The sequence below is a fragment of the Protopterus annectens genome, chromosome 13.part0 (assembly GCF_019279795.1).
Source record: "Protopterus annectens isolate FY-2018-M chromosome 13.part0, PAN1.0, whole genome shotgun sequence".
NCBI classification, from domain to species: domain Eukaryota; kingdom Metazoa; phylum Chordata; order Ceratodontiformes; family Protopteridae; genus Protopterus; species Protopterus annectens.
Window position 1 is genome coordinate 1043710515 of NC_056747.1, and position 21004 is coordinate 1043731518.

General features: G+C 37.3%; 1 protein-coding gene across 3 annotated transcripts in view; it reads left to right on the forward strand.

Annotated features, from left to right (window-relative positions):
• IKZF3 (IKAROS family zinc finger 3) overlaps positions 1–21004 on the forward strand; it is a 414014-nt gene that overhangs the window by 179324 nt on the left and 213686 nt on the right. Inside the window, exon 4 of one of the 3 annotated variants that reach the window (XM_044055471.1) lies at positions 20271–20281. The exons of the other annotated variants lie outside the window; for them this stretch is intronic. Coding sequence (XP_043911406.1) covers positions 20271–20281 — 11 coding nt within the window. The remainder of the gene's footprint in view (positions 1–20270; positions 20282–21004) is intronic. 3 annotated transcript variants of the gene reach the window in all.

Sequence of the window (21004 nt, forward strand, 5' to 3'; positions counted from 1 at the left end):
TAGAATTTTTATGTGGAAATAGAGGAAAGTTGTATGCAGTTATATTATATTATAAATGAAGATTCCACAATTATAAAATTAAGTAAAGTAGTGTGTAAAGTGCAAAAATAAGGAAAATGATAACTTCTCAAAATCAGGAGTGAAGAATTAATGTGTATTATGAGGAATGTATAACTCAAGTAATAGACTGATCGACTGATCAATGTATGTTTTTTTTAGAAATACTAAGTGGTACAAAACTGTAATTTCAATTAAGTGCTTTCTAATGTATATATTATTTCATGCACTGTATGAAAGACATTTGTGAATTCAAAATAATGTTGATAGTTAATCTGAGGTTGAAAGAACAAAGACTGACTGACTAAATAAAAGTACTCCCACTGAATTAGCTCTCCATTTAGATGCTGCAGATGACTGGTTTTATAAAAGTACTCACAGAAAATCAACAATCCATTTAGAAGTGGCAGATGACAGCTATGAAAGTAAATACAATACTCATATGTAGTTACCATTTTCATGATCTATACTCATAGTGCATGTGCTGAAGAAAAGTAAATCAGCAGATGCTCACATTATGAAGATTTCAAAGTTACCATCAATTCATTCTTAAGCACTGCAGAATCCATGGGTTGTCACCTGGGTCCCTTATGGACAGGGAAGGCTTGTAGATGCCCTAAGGCAGAGGAATATACCAAAGGCATTCTAGTCCTTGGGTATTAATAATTGGGAAACTGGGTCAGGAATGGGTAGGCTTAAAAAGGTTATAGGGCTGTTAGCCTAGTAACCTTCTATGACCCCACGATCCTATGATCCTATGATTCTATGATCCTGTGGGATGGCTCATGCAGATTATTTAACAAAGATTGTACAATGCCATATTCCTGTTGTTATATTTTTATAATCTGGATTTTTCTGTTTTTGTGGAAGTATACATTAATGATTGGAGTATCCCTGCCAAAAATGGAGGTGGAAGTTAGGGAGCAATATTCAAAAATTATCATGGTGTAGAGATATAAGCAAGTAGAAATATGGGATGCTTCTAAAAAATTCCTAGCAACTGATATGCATAAAGAGCTGCTCCAATAAAAACAGATGAGTAGTAAGATTGCAACATGTTATGTTGCAGCAAGCAATGAATCAAGTGCTCTGTATAATTTCCATTATGCCATGTTGCCAAGATGTTATCCTGGAGCTGAGACAGAATTATGAAGAATACTTTGACAGAAGGTCTAGGAAAGATAAAATGTATCTGTTTGTAACACAAAGAAGAAAGAATAAATATTTCAAAACTTAAATTGCATAGAGTAAACATGTGACTGACAAAAATGGATAGTTCAAGCCACACAACATGGTAAAGGCTGTGATAAATGCATCTCATAACCTGCATGTGAGATTGAACTGAAGAATGGCAAACTAACACTGGAACATTCCCTGGACACTCTTAATAGTATTTTACCCATCAGAGACATGGGATCTAAATGGAAATGAACAGAGGATTGCAAACATGCCTTCAATATACCAGGAGGACTGATTGTGTTGGGCAATGTGCTTATCCATTTATCTATTAATGACTGTTAAAATGACACATACTACTTCTTATGGAATTCATACTGTTCTGGAACTCCAGAATGGTACACAGAGACCAGAAATATTTGTTTAAAGGCCATTGACCAAAGCTGAATCTGAATATGCCCAGACACACAGAAAAACACTTCACCTGCACTATGGAATACAAGGGTTCAAACAGTGTCTGCATGAAAGGTGGTTTATGTGGATTTTGGATCACCAATAATTGCTGTTACTAATACAAGAAAAAATGTTTCTATAATGACTGCAGTCAGGTTGCAATGCTGATCCATTGTCCTGTAGGACTTTGACAGACATGATGAATATAAAGAAATAAAACAAAATGTCAGTAGTGATGAACTATTGCATTTATATGAAAACACTAAGAAAACAGCAAGCATAGATCAAGTTGATGTTTACTGCATGTCATTTGTGTACTTGTCCAAGATGAATGTGCTATGGCAAGGGAAACAAATGATGATGCAATACTGTCATGTGTATGAACCAAATGTAAAAAGATGGACTAGAATTATAATCTGTTGTACCCTGATTTTGTTGCTAGAGAAGAACAGGTCTCTATAAGTTAAGGAACCATACAATGTGGCTTCAGTAGTGATCATGGAAACGATGTTCCATTCCAAAACTTTAGATATTATACATGATGGGCTCCAAGGAGTAGCAAAAATGAAATTCCTTACCTAATCTTTTAAGGGGAGAGGGGGGTCAGGTTGTGATACATTATTTGAACATCTAGCTAAAAGCACAGTGAATATCTGATGGCCCAAAGTCCACCATTACCACTGCCCCTACATCCTTAGAAATGGACACTTGTATCGCAGCAGTGTATCTGTGCTTACTTTGTGGTCAGCAGCACCACCCAAAAGAAAGCAATGGAATCAATGTACACTAAGATAGGTTTTATATGTATATATACATATGTGTGTGTATCCGCAGTGGTGCAGCGGTAGAGTTGTTGCCTCACAGCAAGAGGTTCTCCCGTTCGATTCTCGGCTGGAGTGCGGGGAGTGCCTTCTGTGTGGAGTCTGCATGTTTTCTCCGTGGTTGGGTGGGTGTTCAAAAGACATGCGCAAATAGGTGTTCCTTCGTTGAAGGTTGAACATCGAGCTGGCACCTCGGCGTTCGTAAAAAAATCTACTGCCAATCATTAGCAGACCGGAGTTCCGCTGTGGCGACCCCTAACCGGGAAAAAGCCGAAAGGCAAACAACAACAACAACATATATGTGTGTGTGTGTGTGTGTGTGTGTGTGTATATATATATATATATATATATATATATATATATATATATATATATATATATATATATATACATATATACAGTCAAAAAACTATACTATAATAACTTTCAGAATAATACTAAATGCAACACTAAAAAACTTTGGACATCCATTAAAGAAATCTTACATCCTGGCCAAACCCCCTTTCCTGATAATTCACCACTTGAAACTGCAAAAGAGTTAAACTCTTATTTTATCAATAGTACAGCATCTCTAACCAAGGATTTCTCAACATCTAATCCAAACTCTGCCCAACTTCTCACCATATCCACTTTCATCTTCAAATCTGTGCCCACATCCTATATAAAACTACTCTTAAACAAACTTAAACAGTGCTCTTTTTCAGCTGATGATCTTCCAAGTGTATACTTAAATACAGCAGCGAATATCACTGCCAATCCTGTCTCAATCCTTATAAATAGGGCAATTCAGGAATCCCACGTTCTCTCTCTCTCTGGAAAAAAGTCACACATTATTCCTCTGTACAAAAGAGGAAATTCAATAGACATTAATAACTATAGACCTATAGCAATCTTATCTCCCCTCACCAAAATACTTGAAAAATGTATTAAAAAAATAATTGATAGACTATCTTCTGCAGGAAAAACTAATATCCCCTACACAACATGGCTTCCATCCTTCCTATAGTACTAGCACTGCCTTTCTAACCTATATAGATACTGTCAATAAAGCTAGAGTTAACAGCAAACTAGTCTCTTCCTTATTTCTAGGCTTGTCTAAAGCCTTCGACACAGTTTGTCACAGCAAACTTCTACTTCAAATGTCCTCACTAGGTCTTTCTCTGCCCACGTTTCTGTGGTTCAAAAGGTACCTGCCCAGTTAGTATCCATCAGTAAAATGGCACTCCACTCTCTCTCTCCTTACCTCCCATTCACTACTGATTTACCACAACGCTCTGTCCTTGGTCCCCTCCTCTTTAACATTTTCACCAACACCCTTTATACTTCCACACAACAGGCCACCCTAATACAATACACAGATGATTCCACTCTCATATGCACATCTGACAACAAGGTGCAGCTCCAAAAAATGACTCAAGAAGCTTTAATAGCCACTGAAACATGGCTTCATAACTCACAGCTCATGCTCAACCCAAAAAAGACCAAACTACTACTTTTTTCCCCAAATTCTTCTCTCATAAAAAAACAAAATGTAAAGTCCTCTATCTTGTTAATACAACCATTGAAGCCACTTTGCATAGTAAACTATAAGGGGTGATAGTGGATGATAATCTTTCATTCGACCTGCATATACAAAATTGCATAAGAAAAACTCAGCAAAAACTAGAGATTCTTTACAGAGCCAAACACTTTCTCACCAATGCAACTAAAACTGCACTTGTCACTACTTATTTCCCCCCCAGTCTTCTGTATTACACCCCCATCCTTACTAACCTCCAGGCTTCACAAAATTTAAAACTTGAACAATGCTATAACAAAGTTGCTAAATTTGCAGCACATACCCCTTTCAGAAGCCACCAGTGTGTAGCACTGAAAAGCCTGAATTGGTCAGAACTGCCGCATCAGCTAACATATACACAGCTTCTTACCAGATTACTATCATTGCCTCGAAGTGCACTTCCTCGGTTATGCAGGTCGCCAGATAATATTGTTAAAAGTGAAAACATTTTTACATTCCCATTTTGAACCATGTTAATACCGATGAGTCGAAATTTGCTGTTATGTAAATGAGATCACTGGAGTGCATGTGCCATTTGGTGTTTGGGGATGCAGGTTTGCTACATCTATGTTCGATGATTAGACCCTTTGAAACTGTACTTCGATGTATCACCAGTCGACAAAGTGCACTTCAAGGAAATTATATTAAACCATTCGTACCACCTATAAAATTATCTAGCATCCATCAGCCTATCCAGCCTAAAAACACTCTAGACAACTATGTTCCCAGTTGATCATTGTGATCCAGTGACAAAAAACACCTCTCTGCCTACAAACCTGACAAATCTGCTGGGCATTGTCTGTACTCATACAAGGTTGCTAAGGCCTGGAACTCCTTACCTGTATCCATCAGATCTATACCTTCCCTCCCATCTTTCGAAACCACTCAGAAAGACTTCCTAGCTACAATCTGTGTCTGTTCTTGCTCAAAACCAGGATAAACTATATCCCTAAATGTGAACAAGTATCTTTTCATTCCTCATACCTCCTTACTCTCCCTTCTTCACTTACTGCTATGTAATTCTCTCCCCTGACTTTCTCTCTAAATATACTATAGGCCTGTTTTACCCTCATGTCATATTGCAATTTTTATTTATATTAGACTAATTTACCTTTAATTTCTTTACAAACTGAAATATCCCTAAATATTAAATGATTGTCATATAGCTTGTACTGATTCTTAACCAATGTTTTTATATTATGTCTAATTTGCTATAATTATTTAAACTACAGATGTAAAATTATTGCTCTTAAAATGTTTTGTAGTAATTTGGAGCTTTTTTCCTCAGGTCTCTACTGAAAATGGGCTTCTACCTAGTCAGATTTTCTCGGTAATCAAATGTCAATAAACATATATTGTTTGTATCTTTCGGCTTTTCCCAGTTAGGGGTCGCCACAGCGGAACTCCGGTCCGCTAATGATTGGTAGTGGATTTTTACATACCGGGTTACCAGCCCTGACGCAGAACCTTCAACGAAGGCACGCCCCATTCACGTATGCCTCCACACAGAAGACGCTCTAGCTGAGAATCGAACGGGACAACATCTTACTACCGCAGCACCACCACCGCAGTCAATAAACGTATATATATATATATATATATATATATATATATATATATATATATGGGTCTACTTCATTTGCCCTAACTTCCAATTGACTGGCAACCATTTCACTGACCCCATTTGACTGAAATTTCATTTGATTGACACTTCATTTGACTGACACTTCATTTGACTGACAAATATTATTGGCAGCCGCCAGAGCACTGTAAGGCAAGTAAATGGAATATGTCCCCTTCCCCACTGTAGTGCGACCCTGGAGTTAGAATATATAGTTAAGAGTGGTGCGGGTGGCATAGCCCCCCACAATGGGGGGCCCCCCACTTACTTTTGTTTTACTAAGCAATATTAAAGCAAAACCAAACAATATAATATATATTCTAACTCCAGGGTCGCACTACAGTGGGGAAGGGGACATATTCCATTTACTTGCCTTACAGTGCTCTGGAGACTGCCAATAATACTTGTCAGTCAAATGAAGTGTCAGTCAAATGAAATTTCAGTCAAATGGGTGTCAGTCAATTGGAAGTTAGGGCAAATGAAGTAGGTCCATATATATATATATATATATATATATATATATATATATATATATATATATATATATGTGTGTGTGTGTGTGTGTGTGTGTGTGTGTGTGTGTGTGTGTGTTTGTATACACACACACACACACACACACACACACACACACACACATATGTACACTGCTAGAAACATGCTTTAATTATTAAGGCTCTATCCTTGTATAAGTGCATATATTAAAATCTGCATTTTGATATCTTCACTGCTGACATCACTGAACTTGTTTTTTCACTTTTATATCAGACTTTTAACTTCAATTATTTCTGGAATGTTATTGCTCTGTGGCCCAAGTCATGAATGAAAAGGGTACTCAGACCATCTAATCTATCCAATTAAAAAAGAAAAATAAATGCAAGGGTAAAACTATTTTAAGAACTGTGTCCCAAACGTAGTCAACAGAATGTGAAAGAGGCACTTACTATTCAAAGTGATACCTCAGAAATGATGACTAGTGCTACCTACCCAGTGTTCCACGTGGGATGACATACCACACCATTGAACTTTGCCAGTTCGGTGAATAACAGTATGGTCTCTACATATCATGTGTGCACATATGGGCAAATACACAGCAGTAAAAGTTTCAGTGATTACAAGGCATGTAATTTTGCCTTAAACTATATCATGCATTGTGAAACACTGATAGATATTTGTTTAATCTTTCTGCCTTGTAGGTCTCCAAACTGTAAAGCTTGACATGACAAAGCTTTGTGGTATACAAAGTACTAGAAACTGTTGATTTTTCTTAAACACTGTAGGTAATCATAATAGTAAAGTGCTTCTCAAAAGCAGGCCTCCACATACTATTTGGATATATATTTTAATTACTATGGAATATGCACTGTTTAAAACTATGATAATATTTATCTTTATCAGCATTCAAGGCATATACTTAGCCAAATCTATAGATTCTAATGTTCGTCTGCAAAGTTTGATTGCATTTCAATTCCCATAACTGGGCAGGGTTCTCTTTTATTACTGCAAACCAAACATTCTCTAACATGAAACCCAGGCTTGGTGAAGTTTTATCAGCTGTGAGCTGATTTGGCACAGGAAATGTTTTTTGCTGTTTTTTCAGTATTCAGCTATTTGCATTCTGCAGGGAACTTTTCTGCAAAATAACATTTATTTTAATACAAGCAAGCAGCAAAGGGGTTAACCAACATTGTCAGCAGATCTGATTTTCCTCCACACATTACATGGGTACAAGAGTGTGGTTTTCTTGTTAGGTGTATGCACAAAAGGAGTTAGCCTTTCTACACTCACCACATCTGCATCATTACAATACATGGTTTTGACCTAATTCTTTGGGATATGTTGACTGGCTCAGTTTGCTGGTAATGTCTAGGTTTTCAGGAGCCTGTGTTGCTGTGCTTTTTTTCTCTTTGCAAAATGCTATATAAATAATGTTCTTTTTAAAATATTTTTTGTTATTATTCTGAACAGTTTACATTTTAATGACAGTATTCCCTTTTACTGTCACGGCGATCTATACCCCTTTTGTCATGCTACTTTGGAATGAATGAAATCATGTGCATTCATTGGTTTCTTTAAGCAACCATCACCCCTCATAATCCTGCAGTTTTACCTCCTTCTCCTGCTCAGCTAACTCTAAGGGAAGTGGAACCGTGTTGTTTACTCTGACAGAGAGTAAGCTTCATCTGTTCGGACTCCTGTTATTTTTCCCCACTCCTCTCCTTAAATGTCTTCTATTGGATGTAGATATGACTACATTACACCCTTCTTTATATAATTTCATTTTGCATTCCTCACCCTTACTCTCCTGGCAGCGAAAGATAATCAGTTATGACTGTGTATGCATAAGCCTGTCTCTCAATAAACCAAGGTACTGGATATTTCAAGGCAGTAAGGAGCAACACATGGACGTTAAAACTTCTGGAAGCTACACTTTCTTAATCATCTTCCACACAACAATGAAATTACTTCCTGCTTAAAGCTAGGTATTTGCCTTTTTTTGGACTTGATTTAATCACAAAGGAATAGTTTAAATGGCCCACATACAAAGATTACTAACTTCTACAACAAAGTTCAATAGTACCTAAGAGAACATTTCCCCAAACGTTTCATGCAAAGGGACTGAAGCGTTATTTAGCTGAAGAAACTCAATCTTCCTCATCTGGTGGCTACTACATGACAGAGCAGCAGGCAAAGTAGAAGTCAACGACAGTAGGTTTGACATAAAATTTCCATGAAAAAGGAAAATTTTTATAAAAAATATTCTGTAAAGAAAAATGGATACAGCGCAGTACAAAGATTTACATTAAAGTAGGCTAACTTAAAAACATAGAAGTGTACATGTATACAAGATATTACAAGGAGAGTATTTTTGTTTTCAGAGAAAAAGTTTTTTTTTTTTTTCAAGACACAATAACACAAGAGAGGAGCCGATATAAAAAAAATGTCAAGACACATGACTTGTGTTTTCTCTACTAGTAGTTCTCTAGAGTAGGTGAACAGTACTGTATAAAGTGGTGTGATTTTGGTTGTACTTTCAAATCTCGAAATACTGAAATACTGAATTTCAGTATCTCGAGACAAGAATCATGAAAATACACTACAATGAAAGATTTAAAAAAATTAACGTCACTATACTGAAAGTTCATAATTCTGAATTTTCAGTATGTGGCATTCTCTTTTTTTAAGTAACCTGCACCATACAAATAAAAACACAAACACGACCTTCCTCCTACACCATCACAAACCAAAACAACACACATACCAACAAAACCCTATGATCTGATATGATCTATGTTTAAGCAGGGGAGCAAGCCCGCCACACTTTCCCTACTTATATATATATATATATATATATATATATATATATATATATATATATATATATATATATCAACTCTGAGGTCGCACTACCACGAAGAAAACAACAAACCTACCATTACATGGCCTACATTTCCATTGCACACTGTCAAAACTATACCCACGAGAAATACACACACTACACATGTACAAAAATCACCACTTTCAACACTTACACACGTCATCTACCTACCCCAACCTACACCTAAAACTTCTCAACAAATTAAAACAACACATTTCTATCCAAAACACTTACACATTACACACCTACCTAAATCTCTACACATAACCACACATCAGCTGCCATGTCTAAATCCCAGAAACCACTATATCTTAAAGGGACAACATACTATATACAACAGACTGCACCACAACGTCAGATTCTGCATATTCAGTTTTGTTATTATGCAGTTTTGAACAACTGCACTTTCGCAATTCTCATCTCGAGATACTGAAATTCGGTATTTCAGTATTTCGAGACTTGAAAGTAGAACCGCAATTTTACATAGCGTGAAAGTGGTAGACACCGGTTGTTCCTTCACTAACATTTTGCAACGTCACAGGCTGCATCTGTTATCAGAACCAGATCTGTATCCTATCTATTCCAGCAGTAGAGCCTGCTGTCTACTAGCATTCTACAAAACCAGTAATAGGCCATGGCATGTTCACCATTCTTTTGAATGTTGTGCCAAACTCAAATCAGTTGACACTTTTTTGACCAAAGCAAACACACACTGCACTATAAAATGCATTTAATGATAGCTATTTATTAAGGTATAAGTGAATTGGTGGCATTTTCTATCCTTAAGTTATAATAAAGTACTGTGATTTAGCACACCATACTAATTACTATTTATAAATACTTTTTGCCTGCATTTTGAATGAAGCAAAAGTCACACTGTCAGTAGAACATTATGAATTTGTAAACTTTAAGACTGCTTCATGGTTATTCCCTTTACTGTTATCACCATAGACTACACTGTGCTGGCAAATCTTACTGCCTCAGTTATTACAGTGATTGCTGGTCTCAGACAGCCTTCGTTTATTTCCTCTTCATGCCAACAACCTTCTTTCCTTCCTCTGCCAGATTACATTGTTGAGAATTACACATACAAAGAATGTGACAGAATAAAGAGAATGCTAGTCATCCATGAGGTCTGCATATTGTTTTGTTGCTAGCCCATGTGCAGCTGTTGTTTGTTCCTTGCACCAAACAGCTTCCTTTCTTCCTTAGAATATCCAACCCCATTCAGTAGTTCTTTCTACCATATACACACCTGACACCAGAAGAATGTTTGCATTCTCTAGGCTTGATCCAGTTAACATTTTGACATCCCCACCCTGCACACTGTTAACTAGTTACATGTCCTTTTCTCTGCAGGGTTTCCACATATGGCCATAGGTCATTATTATGACTCAGTTGAGCAGGTATGTCATTTGTAGCCTAGCCCATGCATTTTACATTACTTACCAACCCCATTCCATAACAGTTGAGGAGGCTGAACCTGTATGTATGGAAGGTTAGGAAGCTACTGTGTTTAATGTAAAGGGAAGATATGTTGCTTAGGACAGGAATTCTTTTGGAGAGGTACCTATCCAGCCAGCAAGTTCTGTTTACGTTATGGTGGAGGTTGAGGTCTTTTGTATTGGTATTCATTGTATTATGTGTTTTGTTTACATGCTAGAGGTTATACAGGGCAAGGTGTTCTGAGGCCCTGTAAGACTAAGTAGAGGTCACATCACAAAGAATATATATGAAACAGAAAAGAGAATCCAGCGTTCAGAGAATCCTATATCACTTTTTTTTTTGTTCAGGATAGAATATAGGGGGAGAGATAGCTTGATTCATGCAGATTCATAAACATCATCAGGCATAAAGGAAAGGTTAATTCTAAGACTCACCCAGTCCTTATGAAATATCTAAAAAGGTTGAGCAGCAGAATTCAGACCAATGAGTCAGACAATCTTCCAAGTAAGACAATTATCACAACAGAGATGCAAGGAGAAAGCTGTCCCTAACGTCAAGCACATCATATCAAAACCATTAATAAAATAATTTGAGGGCCAGTTTCTTAAGCTGCAGAATTAAGTCCAGCCAGGTTGTAGGCATTAAGGAGAATTTGCTATTCCAGCTCCTTCTTTTGAAGAATGGCATTAGAGTTCCACTCGAGTGGACCCATTCTGATCATGTCCAGAATGTGAAAAGTGAAAAAAGAATGACCTGGTGATTCAATATTGTGCTTTGCAATATGATTCTTGCTTAGTCTATTTCTAATTTCAGACTTGTGTTGGGTTACCCTCCTTTTACACTTGGAAATAGCCTTCCCTATGTAAAAAACTTGACACTTGGAGCACTGGGCTCTGTAAACAATATTTTCACTGTTACAGTTCCCAGCCACCTTACTGTTATATTTCTTACCCATACTGGGGCAGATGAAAAAATCTCTTCACCTCAGATAAGAGCTGGCTGTAGGTTCAAAGGGAAATAGAGTTAACTTCTCTAGAATTAAGTTTAGATCCTAGGAATGTGTCCTCTTTTTGCAGGTGGTCTAATATGTAATAACCCTTTTTTAAAATCATTTGAATAAAGAAGAAAGGGGGGTCCATTGGTGGGCAAGGAGAAAGAGCTTAGAAGCATACCAAAATTTAGGTGTATTTAGAAACAGCCTGCTGGTCTGTGAGCTAGTGGTTTATCAGGTAGTGCCTGCACCTCATCCATTAGCATTGAATGACCACAACATGCAACAATGCAAACAGTTGCACCAATGGTTGCTATTAACATGAGCTGTTCTGATGCTGCTGTTACTACTCCAAGCATCACTCTTGTTCTATGGACCACAAACCTATCAATATTTGTTGGACTGGCAGCCACTTAGTTTTCTTCCAAGACTGAGCAGGTGGTGTTCCCTTTAAGAAGCTAGAATAATAAACTGGCAGATTAATTTAAAAGTGGTTAGAAGAGAATTCAGGCGTTTATCTGAAGTTGAGACTGTTACTCGGAGACCATATTTCAGCAGAATTTCTTCGCCTATGGCTTCTCTAGAAGTCAACAAAATGCAGTGCAAAATCTTTCATGCACAAAATATAATTTTCACATTTCTCCATTGTTGACCTAGTCTGCTTAATGTCAAGTTAAAATGTGAGATTCTGGTCTAAACACTATAGATATTTAAATGAGCTGATTGACTCGAAGGGGGTTTGATTATGATCTAGCACTTGTCTGATAAGGAGAAATTAAGATCATTTTTAGAAGGAAAAAATGAAGTATAAGTTTACAGGTACTCAGCTAGCTTGCAGTGGTTGTAAGGCTGTTTTCCAGTTGTGATTTGATGACTATGTGAGATGAACTAAACTATCACTCACTATATCATTAGGATACAATATAAAAGAAAGCTGGCTATGGTCAGATGATAGTCCATTTATAATTAATGAGAAGAAGAGCTGAGATTACATCTTTAATTAGTCTAGCAAAGGCAGATGTGCAACTTGCAGTTCATTTAGAAAAAGTATGACTGGAGAGAAAGTTCTGGAAACACTTTTTGGTGTAAACCATTGTCTGTTACAGCCCCTTGAAGGCAGTGTCAGGTAGGTCAAAAAATTGTAATACCAATAAACAGTAAGATGCCCCTTGTTATGTTCATGACAGTGTCATTAGTAAGAGAACACACATTGTGCTCTGACCAGTCCAGAAGCCATGGTGATTTCTAGGAAGAAGCCAATGAGCATTCATATCTTCATTCAACTGAATGTAGGCACATTTTTTCTAGAATTTTACTTATAGCTGGAAATACAGAGATTGATATAAAGTTAGAAAGGAGTTTTGATTTTGGAATTTTAGCACAGATTTTATGACTATTTTTCCAGATATTGTGGTATGATATGGCAATAGTGCGATGTTATGGATATGTTTAGAGGTGTGAGAATTTATGTACTACAAGATATAAAAGACCTTGGCATTATATTGTCTGCTCCAAGTGGAGCAGCAGATGAACTTTATTCAGGGGTGATTCAATTTCCTTAGTTTTGTCTTTCTTAAAATAAAAGGGCAAAGTGTTCTTGGTAGTGAAGAGTCTGGGGCCGGGGTAAAAACTGGCAGTTTTATCAGGTAATGTTTTAAAATGCTTTTGTCTGTCTTAGTGGTGCATGTCAGTTTTGTCTGTGTCCACTTTACTTTTGCAATATTTGGTTGCACAATCAAAGCAAGATCACTTTGCTACTATAAATCTGATGGATAATGAAAGTCAGATATATTACATGTAAGTGAGTCAGACCAATGGTAGCTGAGATACTTTTGAGAACTGACAGACAGTACAATAGACAGAAGGACCAAAGGTAAATAGGTTTGCTCCATTATGGGATTCTATGAATGTAAAAGACCAGTAACTAGAATTTAAATTTCACCTTTTTGGGAACTATATCCCCATGATGGAAAATCACTGCAGCCAACCTTCCCACACACACAGAATAGAGCTGCCACCTTTGGAAGAGACAAAAACCTGACAAAAGCCACATCTTTGCTCTGTCTGTTGCCCCACCCATCTCAGTAAGTAAATCTACATTGCTTCTTTTCAAATTTAATAATCATGCCAATTTTCTTTTTTTAGTTTCCCTAAATAATATGCTAAACAACACATGAGCAAATGTATAAACATGCTTTATACACTAAAATATATTTGTAATCTTGTGTTGACAACTGGTATGTTTGTTGAAACTACTGAGCTTGATAAGGACAAGCCTAATACAGAATTCTGCACTGTTTCCTACAATATGTACATTACAATTTTCATGAATCCAGATTTTATTTATATATATCCAACATTATTTATTATGGAATATTAAAAAGCATATTGGTGGTGATGTCCTCCTTGTGGTCATGTGGGTTTCATCCCAAAGACATGCTGTAGGTGGATTGGACACTCTAAATTGGCCCTAGGTGTAAGAAGAAGAAGAATTAAAAAAGCATATGTAATTTTATGACAGAAAACATAATGTTCAAGTGGATGACACAGCCATTGTTTCACTTTAATAATAAAGAAGGTTCAAACATTTTTGTGCACTCTTTCGTGAAAAGCATTCCTGTGATTAGTTTTTCTACTGCTGGGCATATTTTACATCACCCTAGATAGCACTTAAAACAAAGACTATTCTGATAAATTAAATATGACTAGAAAAAAAAAACAAGTAAAATGTTAAATATTTTGGGAAATAAACTTCAGAAATATGTGAGCTCTAAGAATGGATCTAAGAATGGATCAGAATACCTGACAAGTACTCAGCCAAAGTAAAATTTCCTGACAGTGGCTCTTATTTCTGGATTTCCTGAAAGAGTCCTCAATTTCCTGATGGTCAGCAAAAATTTATGACAGGTGGCTATAGAAACCCCCCAATTCCTCCATTTCTATTGACTTTAGGTCAATTTCCATTCTACCCAGCCTTGGCAAAATATTGGTCAAGCTTATATAGAATCAACTCAGTGCATAGACATAAACTTTTATTCGATCATCCCCTAGCATAAGTTTTTAGGCAGAAGGAGTAGCATGACTGATGTAATAGATTTGCTATAATAGACAGCTTATTACAGAACAAGAATAAGGCCTTAATCATCAGCTTCCACTTTACTGATCTGAAAAACATTTTACTTCATAGACCACACTCTCCTCTTATCCTCTTATCCTCCCTTCTAATGTGGAGAATCAGCCTCCATGCTTGACAGTAGTGTTAACTCCTTCCTAAAAGGCAGATACATCAAAGTTAAACTGTTGAACTTAAGTTCAACATTAGTCCTCCACTCAGTGCAGCATCCCAAAGGTCAGTCTTATCTCCAGTTAAGTATGATCTTAGACTTTAGTGTCTCTCTTAGAATTAGATGAAAAATAGTAAGTTTAGTCCAACATTACAACCCAGGGATATGCCTGTTGCAGGCAATGACCACCTTCTAGCCACATGTCCTTGCTGCCACTGAACACAGTCCATTCAGACTCCATGTGTCTGGCCTCAGTCAGAATGCAGATTAGGTCTTCTCAGAGGTAGAAGATGAACTCATCCCACAAAGTAGCCTCCTCCAGATATTCCCAAAAAAGTCCCACTGCTCACATTGGTCTCTTGCTTCTGTTCAGCCAATGCCATTCCCTGCTGATCCAACTCAGCAACATATGGCAATCAGCTAGTGGCTCTATAACTCTCTAAATTAAAGTGTCTAGAAATATGTCCTCAAATCTAATGATATGGTCACAAAGTCAACTACTGAACATCTGAAAAACTTGCGCTGGGAACAAATATACTTATGAATCATTTGTGCTCAGACATGATACATGAAATATACACATAAACTTGCTTCTGCTTAGACACTGAATATGGTGCTACTAGGGATAATCTATGACTTGCAAAGAAATGCAGTAACAACTCATCACTCAGGTTCAGGTTCAAAAGATTGAATCTTACAGTCACATCCATCAATGCCTTTCCATCATTCCCATCACAAATGGTGAAATCTTCAAGCAAATGGACAGACCCAGAAGACAAAAACCTCTCAAACCCTTCACTACCTTCTCCTGGAAGGATGACTACTCCAAAGAGCTGTTTAACATATATACATTTATCTTTTAGTTTTTCTCTCTGTGACTTGCAGCTGCAAAAATGCAATCATCTCATCAACTGAAAAAGAACTCTAACAGCTCAGCATTTGGCAGAGACCATGTGAGTACCCATGGTGCCACCTGAGTTCTCTCAATGGAAACAACTCTGTAACAGCAGAAAGATCATCCCCAGATAAGAAGTTTGGCGTAAGGGATAATGCTCTATGTAGAGGCAACTCTGACATTACCTAGCAGGTACTTTTCTATTTCTTTTACCTTCTCAGCAGGCTCCTTCCCTACCAGTTAGGCAGTGTTCCATATCCCTAATGAAGTGAGCACATACTTTGTAAAACTAACACATGGATTGGACTGACATTACACCATTTTCCTAGATAAGTTTTGCCTCCTTGACTGCTGAGCATCAAACCTCCCCTTGATCAGACACTGCCCCTTCATTGTTTTGCTGTAGGAATTCATGAAGCCAACATGATAGCTGTCCGGGGGAGGTTGTTCAGCCAGCCATGATGGTGCTTTCTGCTCTCATTAGCATCCCAGCAATGACAGCATTTAGATATCAGCATAAACTATCCATCACCTCCTAAGCTGAGGGATGTGCAAACTTTGTTACCCCAATGGTCCACAATGCTCTCCCCTTATGAGTATGAACTTCTGTAAACTTGCCTTGAAGACTACCACCCATACTGGTGGCTCATTGAAACTAATGTCCTCTTCCAGGTCACCCCTATTTATTTTCAACCCTTATTTAAGGGATAGTTGCAGTATGATCAGCTTGGTTATACCCCACTTCCCATCCATCCTCCCTGTCAGCACCGTCAAACTTCCAAGCTGTCTAGGCTATAGTCAACTGTTTATCTCTCTTCTTTTTCTTTTGGCTTTCCCCAGTTAGGGGCCGCCACAGCAGATCACCTGTCTGCTCATGATTGGCAGTGCAGTTTTACGGTGTCGAGATGCAACCCTGGCACCAAATCTTCCACAGAAGGCCCACACATGCACGCACTCACACCTAGGGCCAATTTAAAGTGTCCAATCCACCTACAGCATGCCTTTGGGATGTGGGAGGAAACCGGAGCACTCTGAGGAAACCCACATGACCACAGGGAGGACATGTGGACTCTGCACAGAAGGCACCCTAGCCAAGGATCGATCCAGAGAACCTCTTGCTCTGAGGTGGCAACACTAACTGCCGCACCACCGCGGCCACCCTAGTCAACTGTTTATCTCTCCCCCACCAATATTATCATTATACTGTTTTTGCAGTTTTAGTATAAATCTTGTCTCACATTCAATAAGAACAGAAATCACTTGCATCACTTTTGAACACGGCGATATCAGTTCCTAATTCCATACTGCCTTTTATTAGCGCCTAGCAAATGGGTAAAAATGTGTTGGACAATCCCTCTACAAACATTTAAAAAACATGGCACTCAGCTAATGATCACAAGAGAGAGCAAGGTGGCACCATGCTCTTACAGCAAACCACTGTGTCTGTGGATATTAAAAAGAATAGAAGGGACATTTGCAAGAACACCGAAGTAAATATTCACATTTAAAACAGCACATTTAATAACTTGTTTTGAAAGTTGATAAATTTAAGCTTGATTGCTTTTTAATCAAAAAACAATTAATAATTGATGGGGGGTGTTGACAGTGAGAAGCTTTATAACAGAAGGTTATAGTTCTCTGTTTAGCCAATTCATTTCAATCTGATAACAATCTAATTTCATCAGATATGCAAGTCCTGATTGCACAACAGCTCACCTCTTTGTTCCATTCTCCATACCATGGTGACCACATGACAGATCTGACAGGAAACTATGCCTCTTTTCTGTTCAGTTCTCAGGGTTTCTAGTGTCTGTGATACGCGCCACTTTGTTTTATTGTAATAGGCAGCAGTAGCAACACAAGTAAGCTTTAGTACTTGCAGGTAGTTTCTGTATAGAAAAAAAAAACATCTGAGTTCATTCAATAACAAATGGCAAAACCATATAGAAAAAAAGCATTAGAATTCATTCTGCAACAAATGTCAAAACCATGCTGTGTTGTGCCCCCCCCCTACAAATTCAGTACTAAGTTGAAGGTTGAAAGAGCTTGTTGATAGTGGTAGTGGTCAGATGGGGGTGGGGTGCAACATAAGAAAAGGACTTTGGAAAGGTGACTGCTGCAAGACTTCCCCCATGCCTCTATGCAAGCACTAACCAAATAACCGCAGGTGATACTGTGTAAAAGGAGGCTGTGGGTGGTCTTTTAAATGAAAATTACACACTTCTAGCATTTACGTTTTATGCATCAGTTGCCAACACTAGTAATACATTCTTAACCAGAAAAAGCTACAGATTTTTGTTCCATGAAAGAGATGTCAGTGCACATTTTGCAAAGGATACAGATACTTTATCACACAGTCTGTGGAACTATTACTTTGCTAACTTTATCAGCTATTTTCTGCTTTCTTCATTTTTCAGATTTGTGAAATTTTTAAGCAGATAACAGGCCTCTGATAATATTTAAATCATTCCAGAAATTCCTCATACCATATTTTTTTCATGCACAACAAACAGAGGGAAACATAATTTGGTTGCTTCTGGTAAGCGTTCACATGTTAAGTTGAGTGAAGAAACACTTTATAGAAAATACGAGTGTAAACTGCCCTACAGCATTAAAGATTTCTAATTTTTATAGTAGGTACTTATTAACTCACCAGTAACACCATTTTGTAAAAAACTTTGCAATGTTATTCCAATTAATAAATGCAAATATAGATAGATAGTAGATGGATATAGATATTAGTCCATATTTCAAGCAGCCAAATTAAGATTTCAGTAAAATTTAAAAAGATTATTTTTGTTGTTGTTGAAATGGTTCCTGCTATTACAATCTGATATGCTGAGATGGTTGCTCATATAGAACCAGGTGTCCTTATTTTATTATTTAATAGTATGCTTCCTCAATTGTCTTACATTTATCTTGTATATTATGAATCAATTGATTTCAGACTTACATTGCTGAAATGGGTATTTATTTCACTAATTATTTAGAACTGTAGCCTAGCTCAGCAAATGTCGTTCTTTGACATTAGTGCATGTTCTTTGGAAATCTAGACACTGTCACTATTTTACTTCAGTGTGAAACATGCAGACAGCTATCAAAACGACCACTAAGAAACCCTATTTTTTCAACAATCTTGCAATTTAGCATTTAACTTAATATGCAGAGTAAAAACTGCTGTATCTAGTTTACCTCTTGATACTATTTAAACAAATGTCTTTCACTATGTCTTGGGCATTCAAGCTCATGCACTGTAACAAACATTCTCATATTTTTTTCAGTTTCAGTAAGTAAAGTAAAAGAAACACAGAGTGTTACCAATACACAATGAAATTACCTTGTTTTTCCTATTAGTGCTTTGTTTGGCATTTAGCTAAATACAGCAATTTATTTGTGTACTCATCTGTTATCTAATTGAACTGACCCTTGTATCTTTTCATTTGAAACACTAACCATAAAGGTAAATGCAATTATTTATCAGTAAGCATATTTCTGACTAGAGGAATAAGCTGATGAATCTTATTAAAGTACACATGAACAGTGTGAGAGAACATGCATACTCCTCAGGCTCACCCACGTGGAGTAGTTTTTGAAGTCCACTTTTCCAAGTTGTGAGGTGTCAGCTCTCCTTAGTGTACCCCTATGGTAAAGAATACAACATGCAGGTGCACAACAACTGATGCAGTGTGGGTCTTCCCCATTGACTGCAAAGGAACCATATTGGTAAAGCTGCTGCCATAGGAGGATTTACTTACAAATTACCATTTTTTTTTCATTTTCAGGATCAAATCCTCAGGCCATATGGGACTATATCTCAAACAATAAATCTCACTAACTTCTACTATGAGCAGACAAAAATGAATGCACTTAGGATCAGAATCCCTGAACTGTATTCACCAAAAACATCTCAATAAAAAACACTTTTTTAAGTGTTTTTTTTCAGGGGGGAAGCCACCTGCACCCCCCAACTCTGAACTTATATATACCGATTGTAAGATCCCAAAAAGGGAGTCACATCCTGCACACTTAACAACAGTGATTTCCTGTGGGGAAACACCAGTTGTTGGTGAATTCAAGTTAAGACAGTTGAAGCTCCATAGGACAAGCTTCATCCACCAGTAAGATAACCATTCCACCCTCCCTTACCAGGTATTACAACTATTATATCAGGCCATCAATGCTTAATTTTGTTCTTGTATTATTTGTTTCTAAACTGTTTTGAGTCCTTATACAACACCAAAGAGAAAGAAAATTTAAAGTGTGAGCAGTGTGTTAGTCAATTATAACAGAGAATTTAATTTTAAACAATTTACTACTTTATAAATGAATTAATTTTTAAAATGTAAAGTGTACTACTTCTTTGTTGTTTAATTAGTGTATTGATGTATAATTATGTTTTGTTAAAAGAAGAGTAAATATGGAAGTTTCTCCCCAAAGGGAACTTATCTGTCCATCAATGGAGAAATGTTAACTGACCATCAATTTCCAATAACTCACAAGAGGAATCTCTTTCACAGCAGGAAAGATTTGAAGGGCTTCATGCCCAGACCATTGATTTTCTCCCTGCCCTACTTGAACTTTCAATAGTCTAGGTGCATGGAAGGTGCTGTAAGCTTTGAAAAGTAGCTGGCTGTTACATCCTCAGCAGGATATAACCGATATAACTTAGGCTACTATAATGGTGATCAATATGATGGGTATCTTCCTTAACCCTACTAACATGCAAAACGCAAACACACTGTCTCAGTGATCTGACACACACACACACACACACACACACACACACACACACACACACACACACACACACACACACATAAGCACATGTTGTTGTTGAAACATCCTACCCAAACACCTATCCATCACCTAATTAACATTTACTGACCTAGAACTCATGTACACTTAGAGTTGCACCAACTAATCTCAGTCATACACAGTCTTTTTCCAAAATGATGAAACTCCCACTCTGAAGAAACTCTCCTGTCCGTGCAATTAATATAACCCAATATTTGCTGTCAAATTATTTTGCACTAAGATGATAATATTGCAGTTCATTGACTTCTATCTCTCCCTTTCACTCAACAACAAACTCTCAAATGTCAATATGTAAATACATCATATAGGTTAGCCTAGAGACTCAACAGACATTGTGTCCTTCAAAGCCGATGAAGAATATACACACATATGTGAAGCTACCAGGTAACAGGAAAATAGGAAGGCCTAAGATAAGTTTTATGGATGTGGTGAGAGAGGACATGCAGGTGGTTGGTGTGACAGAGCAAGATGCAGAGGACAGGAAGAAATGGAAACAGGTGATCTGCTGTGG